The sequence below is a fragment of the Etheostoma spectabile genome, chromosome 13 (genome assembly GCF_008692095.1).
Source record: "Etheostoma spectabile isolate EspeVRDwgs_2016 chromosome 13, UIUC_Espe_1.0, whole genome shotgun sequence".
Classification (NCBI taxonomy): domain Eukaryota; kingdom Metazoa; phylum Chordata; class Actinopteri; order Perciformes; family Percidae; genus Etheostoma; species Etheostoma spectabile.
The window spans coordinates 13487401-13496268 of NC_045745.1; the positions used below are offsets into that span (position 1 = coordinate 13487401).

General features: G+C 43.9%; 1 protein-coding gene and 1 long non-coding RNA gene across 3 annotated transcripts in view; one reads left to right on the plus strand and one right to left on the minus strand.

Annotated features, from left to right (window-relative positions):
* Window positions 1–5563, minus strand: part of doc2b (double C2-like domains, beta) — a gene marked incomplete at its 3' end in the record, with an annotated part of 119460 nt that extends 113897 nt beyond the window's left edge. For both annotated transcript variants that reach the window (XM_032534257.1, XM_032534256.1), the window contains 1 exon segment: window positions 4835–5563. In XM_032534257.1, coding sequence (XP_032390148.1) covers window positions 4835–5189 — 355 coding nt within the window. In that variant the 5' untranslated portion in view covers window positions 5190–5563.
* The window catches only part of LOC116700799 (uncharacterized), a 17691-nt gene that overhangs the window by 4573 nt on the left and 4250 nt on the right, over window positions 1–8868 (plus strand). Inside the window, exon 2 of the long non-coding RNA XR_004334737.1 lies at window positions 676–678. This is a non-coding gene — a long non-coding RNA (uncharacterized LOC116700799). The remainder of the gene's footprint in view (window positions 1–675; window positions 679–8868) is intronic.

Genomic DNA, 8868 nt, shown 5'->3' on the forward strand with positions numbered 1-8868 from the left:
CCCAAACCAACCTGCACTAACCTGTCAACACATAAGGCTCTGAAGCTTATCTCTCAGGAACACAAGAGCCTGCTTTGTCATGTGGGTCATGCGGTTCATTTCTCCTGGCCGTGGCGAGAGACGTGGCCCTCTACACCCACTACAAACAACCATTAATTGATGTGGCAGAGAACCGGATATCTAATTGCTTTTGATTTCCCCCCTTTGCGGGGGAGCTGGGACACTTGGTGGGTGATGCACTTTTCTGTTTCAATTAAAATCAAGGTTGAGTCACAATGAATCAGAAAATGCTGCTGTTATGCAGATTAGCCAGCAGGTTCTTGGCGAGGATTGAGATATCCCTGTGTGATTTGGTACATTAGGGAGAACACTACCCCACCCGCCCCCAGAGGAAGCATGCAGATACTGGATCAAGTCCCACAGGACCGTGAAGAGCCAATTTGGGGCAGCGCTGGATCTTTCAAATCACAAGCAACAGGAAGAAGAGCGTTCCTTTCTTCTACATGTCACGCAGCAACAAGGTGAAAGTCAGGTTTTGAAAGACAGTCAAACAAATTCAAACTGCAATCGCTTTTTATTCGGATCATAGCAACTCCTGCTGCACCCTCAGGAGGGAGAAATTAGTTTACCTTACCTAGTGTGAGTCATGTATCAGGCCAAGAATGATCAGATCAGTGTGTTAAAACTTGACTAACCCTCTAAGATGAGATGCAGTTGGAAACTTACACAAGCCAATATGATAAGACACACGAATGTGGTTAGAACATCCATTACATTACTGTTATTCTTATAAGCTTGTTGCCAGCAGAAGCTGTTATCTGTGCAAAAGTGATATGATGTGTTCCCGGCTTTTATAATGAGCTTTCAGTAAATAGCCTTGGTTTCAGCTGTCCTTCAGCAAGTCTTGTTAACACTGCTTGATTCCTTTCACATTGTTGCACAGCATCAATCTGCGAGGCTTGCTTCATATTTCCTGACTTATTTATCATGACATTTTGCTTTTCTTTATTAAGACTGACTTCTTTACATTACATTTTTTACCAGAGGAAAGAAAGCAATTTCTCCTTAATCAAAAAAAGCATACAGGCACAAAAACATATGCCTTACTATATTGCATTGTGGACCAGTGGAGCTACGTGTACAATTAATTTCTCACTGTAAGCTTAGGTGCAAAATGATAATGTGGAAAAGTGAATCTGACACTGACAATCTGATGGTGAGCAAGGTATATCACCTGTTGTGCTTTGGTGTGACTTTCCCTACATAATGTACAGCAGGTGTTAATAACTGAGTCTATGTTGCCGTTCATTAAAGCAGACCAGTGCTGCTGCAGTAGTATTTTGTTTATACGTCTCATGTTTCTCCTTTCAAACTCCCCTGGCAGCAGCAGCAGCAGCTTGGGATTATTTAGGACATTGCATCAGACCCAAACAGCCACATTTATTCATTTCAGTGCCTTCATTAGACACGTCAACTGAAGGTGAGGCTGGTGATAAGCATGCAGATGACTCACACTTTGGATGACCCATCCAGTATTTGATATTTACAATAAATTGCTATCATATTTACTCAGATGCTCCATACTCTTTTTCTTTTCTTTTTTTCTTGGATTGATATTGACATCGTAATCATCCTGCATCACTGATGACTCTTCAGGTGATTGTAAAATCATTAAGATGATGCTCCGGCAGATGTTTGTGACTAATTGCCTTATTAGCGGTGAGGATGGAGAGGAGCAGTGGTTTTGACAAACAACTTAGTTTGGCTGATCCTCAACTGACACCTTAAATCAAGTAAGGAAGTAACTGTGCACTAGCACCAATATGATAAAGTTACAGTAAGTGTATGCATGCCACAGCATCCCAACACCTGTCACATATAGCCAACCACTCATCTCATCGCTGCTTTTTGCAGATGATGTGGTCCTGATGGCATCATCGGCCTGTAACCTTCAGTACTTACTGGATTGGTTTGTAGCCGAGTGTGAAGCGGCTGGGATGAGGATCAGCACCCCTAAATCTGAAGCCATAGTTCTCAGCAGGAAACCGATGGAGTGCCTCTCTAGGGAGGTGTTGCAGGCACGTCCAGCTGGGAGGAGGCCTCGGGGAAGACCCAGGATAGGTGGAGGGATTACATCTCCAACCTGGCCTGGGAACGCCTCGGGATCCCCCAGTGGGAGTTTGTTAATGTGGCTTGGAAAAGGGAAGTTTGGGGTCCCCTGCTGGAGCTGCTGCCCATACGACCCGACACCGGATAAGCGGATGAATATGGATGGATGAACGAATGGATGAATGGACGGAAGGACTGAAGGATGGATTTATACATACATCATGTAAGAGGCATGATAAAGCTGATTGGATAGCTAATGTTATCAAGAAAAGTCAACTGTGAATCAAACCAATAAGCAGTATTGACAGATTGCAATCTGTAGGTCTTTTCAAGTTGCATAGGTAATGTTTATAAGACCTCAGTATGCTGTGTCTTCCCACCATGTTTAAAGGCAAAAGTGTTTGTACCTTTTCTGAATGGCCACCCAGCTCCTGTTATCCTCCTCCATTCTCCAATTTCTCTTTGTAGTGGCGGCACGATAAATTGTACCAACGGGCACAATGGTGCACACTTTTAGTAAGTCTCTCCTTAAATGATTCATCGTGTTGCACTTGGAGGTACTGTACACACGAAAAGTAAAAGAAAAGAAAAAAGGAGAGCTTGAGAGAGAAATTACATCTCCGCACACCTGGCCAATCAATGTGTTGAGCAGGCATGTTTGTCACATTGTCTATTTTAGAACGTTACACAAATTTGGAACTGCCAGATAGGGGGTGGTGAGACACTGTTTGTGGATTTGACAAAGACATTGAAGAATATTCAGTTCTTGACTTTTCCCAATCACAACTCCATCAAAAAGTGGTGCGCTAGAGTAGCCATTTTTGGGGTCTTGCCCCAAAGACAATAGGGGGCAATGGTAAATGGACAGCACTTGTACAGTGCAGCACCTTCATACCGTATAGATTATTTGCCTCTCATTTACCTATTCAAAACTCGCTGGCCTGACAATCGGGAACAATTTGGGGACCCATGTACAATGTATTTTGATCTATTGATTCGTCAAAAGGGACACACATTTTAGTAAATTTATTATAAAGTAACAGATTTTTTTTTTTTTTAATCTGGATGTGTAAATGGAGCCATGGTGAACCTTTGCCACACAACAAATCCCTGGATAGAACTGGCAGGCTGTTTGTGGATTTAGAGTTAGCAGTATGCTATGAGTCTGAGAGAGAAGTATCACATGGCACTTGATAATAAAAATCCCCACACACTTCACATTGCACCAACAAAGGCATTTCAAAACAGCATGTTGTGAAAGCTGGAAGTAAAGGCAGAATGCATCTCTCCATCTCTTTTTCCCTGCTGAGTGAAATCCTGGTTGCATGGCGGAGGGTTATAGAGCAACATCTGCCAGGTCTGACCTCCTCTGCTCTCTACCCCCCCCCCGCAACCCAACCCCCCCCCCCCCGCTCTCTACCATCCCCCCACCTGTCCAGTTCTGGATTAGAAATGACCTAAACCCCCCCCCGCCCCGCATGGCGCTCTGCATGGATTACCGCTAAGAGAAGCTTCACTGCTGTCACACATTAGCCTGCAATCACAATCAAAAACAGTCTCTTGTGCAGAGAACGACCGTGACAAACCTCTAGAAAGGGTTGTTAAAATTTGACACAAACCCACCTTGAAGTTAATTCTGTTTTTGTGCACTTTGAGAGCAACGTGTTATTCAGAGCAAGCAGTAGCCGCGACAAGTTCAGAGGCAACCGAATGCTATAACACAGACACTTGACTGACACAGACAGATCCTGAGGTTTGTCAAAATGATGCAGGTAGCAACAACTTTCATTTTGGCACTACCTTTAATCGAGTCCTCAGCACTTGTGCAGACTGTCGTATCATCTGTCTGTGAAGATGTTTGCTGGGAGTGAAAATGGTTTTGCAGGATGTGGAAATTTTCTATTTATTAAAGTTGTTGTTGCTCCAATAGTTTTGCTGCGTTTTACTAATTGCCATTATTATTCATCCACTTAAACCTGTTAGATTAAAGGAATGACATTCAGCAAAGGTTTTCTCAAAGGAGCCGCCCCCCTGTGGTGGAGGCAGATATGGACACACACAGACACACACATCTTTATGCTTTGGAAATTAACACAAAAACAGACAGACAGACAAACAATATGCTCACTAAATCGTAACTTGCCCTTGCCCAGCCAATACATGGGCTTACAAATGCAGTCAGACTCAGCTGAGTGCCAAACTGCGACTATTGTGAAGCCATGAATCACTCATCCCTGTGAGACTGATCAACAGTATAGACCGAGCACACTGTAGACACTGGGAATATGACAAATGCACACATACACACTGGCCGTCACATACATGTAATCATTTGCTTCAATAAAATCGCACAAATCCTTTTTGGAGAGCAGAGGAGGAGGGGAGAGCTGTATTCTATGCAGCAGCAACAGTTGGCTGTCTGTCGACTGAGAGGGAAAGAGTTAGCTGCAGCACGGAGACACACAGCACACACATACAGCAGGTGATCGGAGATAGAAAGAGATGGACGTGGGAGCCGAGAAGAGAAAAGGTGATGGATAAAGCCACAAAGCCACACGGCTGGAGGGATGCCTGGCAACCGGTGGCAAAAATGGAGATGCAGTATTAAGAGAAAGGGAGAGGTAGAGGAAGAAGTAAAAGGGATAGACACACACATAAAGACATGTTGGAAAACACCATGGTAAACAATAGGATGGAGACGACAAGAAGAGAAGTCATCACTCACTGGAGTCATCTGAGTCGTATCCTTCCACGTCAGGATCCTCGTCCCTCTTGGTGGCCTGTAAGGAGGCAGAGGCTCCGGCACAAGCCCGTTCTGGTTTATCCTCATTCGGGCGGTCACTTTCAACAGAGGCGATGGCCGAAGTGGTGGCCGAGGTGGCGGCCGAGGTGGTGGAGAGGGCAGGGCTCAGGGGCCCGGCGTGGCCCACTTGGTGGGGCGCAGCAGGGGGGAGGCCCCGTGGGTAACGGGGGAAGTAGTCTGAGATCTGCTTGATGGGCTGGATGGGGCCAGGGCACACGTCAATGGCCATGTGCTCCTGGATGCTGATGGTGGGTTTCTCGCCTTTGCGTTGTGTCATGCATGCGGTCCAGCCCGGAGCCTACTACCAAAACCCCAAAAACTGAGAAAAAAAGAAGATAAACACACCCACCCCCCTTGTCCTCCTTCTCCTCTTGCTTCTCTGTAAAAGGCGGGTGTTGTCCTGGGTGGGTGCTGATGGGTGGACAGGTCCAGGTGATCTGTGGATGTCACCACACTGGTCTACATGGAGATCTGGAGGTTGCTGCTGTGTCTTCCAGTGTTGTCCTCAGACCCAGACCATGCTGTCTAACAGCCTCACACACACTACTACCTACCCTCTCGCTCTCTCCTCTTCCTATACCCCCACACTCTGCCCACGTCTGCGCTGCCTATCTGAGAGAGGGAGAGAGAGAGAGAGAGGTGTGTGTGTGTGAGAGAGTGTAAAGGAGTGTGAGGGAGAGGGAAGGGATTACAGAGGAAGGAGGGAGGGATCAGCTGATGTCACTGCCTAGCAACCGAGCGGTAAACAGGAGCCATCGGCCGACGTGCTTAATTATGATATTAACCCCATCCATCTGTCAGTGGGAGGGAGGATCCATCCCTGTGCCAGACTTATGCACATGTCCACATGTCCTTGAGTGTGTGTCTAAACCTCCGGTGCTATGTTAACCTGGTCAATGAGCTGGGATTGATGCTTTTCGTTTGAGATATACATCCAGGAGGTTTTTGTACCGGAAAACTTTTTTTTATTTAGTTTCTTTACACTGTTGAGGCCTTCCACTTGCATTTAAAAAAAAAACACATGCGTAATATCAGTGGTTTTTGGTGGACGTTGTTGAAGACGGGGCCACTCAGAGCAAAACCCCCCCTCGGGCCATTAAATGGCTGATGCCGCCCCTGCTTGCTACCTCTTTTCTGCCATAACACCTGGATTTTTCTTGTTTTCCTTGCACACTAATTAACATACATACCTTCATTCATCCTTTCATTCATGCAAAGATGTCTGTTTAAAAGCGCCGACCTATTTCCACATCCCTGTTTACGATTGTGTGCCCTGATGCGCACGTTCCTTAATTGCTTACCATCTGTTGCAATTTTGTGGGCGTTGATGGAAATCTGCGATGCTGTACACTTTGACACTCGTTGGATGTGACCAAATTACACCACTGTGCAAAGATCTGGTTGACATGATTAACGGTGACATAATTATGTCTTGTTAAAGCTGCACTACAGGTGAGACCTTTATTTAAAAATTTACATCTGTCCTCTCGTTGTACATTGTTCTCACTAGATCCAGTGGAATTACACATAGTTCTGGGTTAAGTCCCTCTGTCTTTTAAAACTATAAACAATAATCTTCTGCTGACAGTTGGTACTGCTAAAGATCAACACCCCCCCCCCCAACATACTAGTAAGTGCTCAACACTTTTCCTGTTACACTTTGCATAGAGAGACACAATTTCTTGGGAGAGGCTCTCCCTGCAGATTTACCAAGAACTATGCAGCAGCTCTGCCATCAGGTTCACCCATTCACAAACACAACAAACATGTCTACAATGAACAGATGTTGCAGCACCCTCTTGTGTTCTCTGCCAGCAACAAATTAAAGAATTGTGAAATTAAAATTCACAGGCTGTACCCGAGCAAATAGGGCTGTTTTACAATTTAATTTGACGATAGAGATATTGGAGCTTATGCAGGTGATGCTCTTTTTCAGCATTTTTGCTGTCCAGCTTTTTATTTCTAATCACTATCTATGCTGTGTGATAAATTAGCAAAGGATGCTTAAAATCCCTGCCGTGGAATGCTACTCTTTTACCTCCAGAACACCACTCTCTTTTGGTGAATTCTGAACAGGTGGGCTCAATTATGTCCTCCTCCACTACAAGGCAGGCATTCCCACAGGATACACGAGGAGCCCCTGCCTGTCAGTAGAAGCTGAAGAAGTCATTCTTAAAACAGTGAAACATCAGGTTCAGTGGATCAGTTTGTTTTGCCTCGACAAATCCCTGTTAAATCCAAAGACTTGAATAAATTGTTTGTGCTTTGGACATAGAGACAATTCATTATTTCCCAACCCTGTTCAATTTGCAATCAGTCAGATAAAGTAACAGTGGAACTTGTTATTTTGCACCAAACAAAAGAAAATTCTTTGGTGGTTTATTGTAGGGATCGGCCGATATCATAACAGGCTGCCAATTTTCTTGAGCCGATATTTGGAGCCGATACTGCTTTTGCTCCCTCTATTTACATCATAACCATGTAAACCATGCTACACTGGATTTGTTTTCAGAATCTGCTCTGCCATTTCTTTAAAAATGATAAACAAAAACAGATCAGTGTCACTTCTGCAATCATCTTACATTCATATCACCCAAATAATGTGTCCTGTCTGTAAATAATGCCGGGAAAAACTGTCTATACTATAAAAACTGTTGGCAAATGCAGCAGTTATTGTATCGGCCGATGTGATACACGTAAAAACGCAAATATCAGCACAATATATTGGCCGGCCGATAAAATAGGTCTATCACTAGTTTAGTTCACCAGTTTCATAAAATATAATAATGGTAAAAAGATTTTTTCTTGTAAGTTTGAAGATTAACGACTTGTGTGTGAGTGTGTATGTGCACACATAAACGAGGGCTGTGGGGTGATACAGTTAAACCAGGATTGTCTGGGAACAATGCATTGAGAGATGGCAGTGTGCGACTCTAGAGTATTTAAAGCAGCCCTCTCTCAATGCTTAGCCACTCAAAGGCAATTATCTCCAAAGAGCAGTGGCCAAGTCAATGGTAAACACAAGTGGAGCACTAGTAACCTTTTCTAAAACACAAAGACTAAAGAATCCCAAGCGCCAGCTGCGTGACAAATAGCATCTGTACTGTGACAATTTGGACATGCAGAATGAAGATCAACTAACTTATCAAATTGAGATTCTTCTTTGGCAGACTTTATTATTATTATTATTATTATTATTATTATTATTGATTTTGATTTTGCTACAAGGCTTTAATGATCAGACCAAAGAAATCACAACACTGCTAGTTATTGTAAACAAATCATACGGTAAGTACCCTTTTTGTCTCCAGTATGTATTTAAACCCAATCATTCCCCCACCCTTGTCATACTGTTTCTTTCTTTTCACATAGAAAATACTACTTTAAAGCTGCAAATAACGGTAAATACAGATTTGGTGTCAAACGTTTTGACTCTTTACGCTTTAAAGTGCCCATGTTATGCTCATTTTCTGGTTCATAATTGTATTTTGAACCTGAATACATTTACATGGTTTCATTTTCCAAAAACACCATATTTGTGTTGGACTGCACATTGCTGCAGATCCTGTATTCACCCTGTGTGTTTAGGTCTCAGTTTTAGCTACAGAGTGAGACATCTTTCTTCTTTACTATCTTTGTTGGGAGTCGCACATGCTCAGTAGCTAGGTAATGATAACAGCTAGCTACTGTTTTTCCTACTTTGGTCAGTCCAAGGCAGGATTAGCTGGGAGACTTCTTCTAGACAAGGGGGACTTTTGGAATACCTGCAGAACAGGGACATGGAAGTAGTTCGTTTGCAGATTTTGGTGAACTAGTGTGTGTGGTAGCAGTGTGTTGCCTTTGAGAACGAGTGCTACGGTTAGCCACCTCATCTCGGCTAGTTACGTAGAAAGCTGTGCAGATTTTTGAACAGCTCACCCAGAGACCGAAGGCAGAGGACATTCAGAAACCGTATC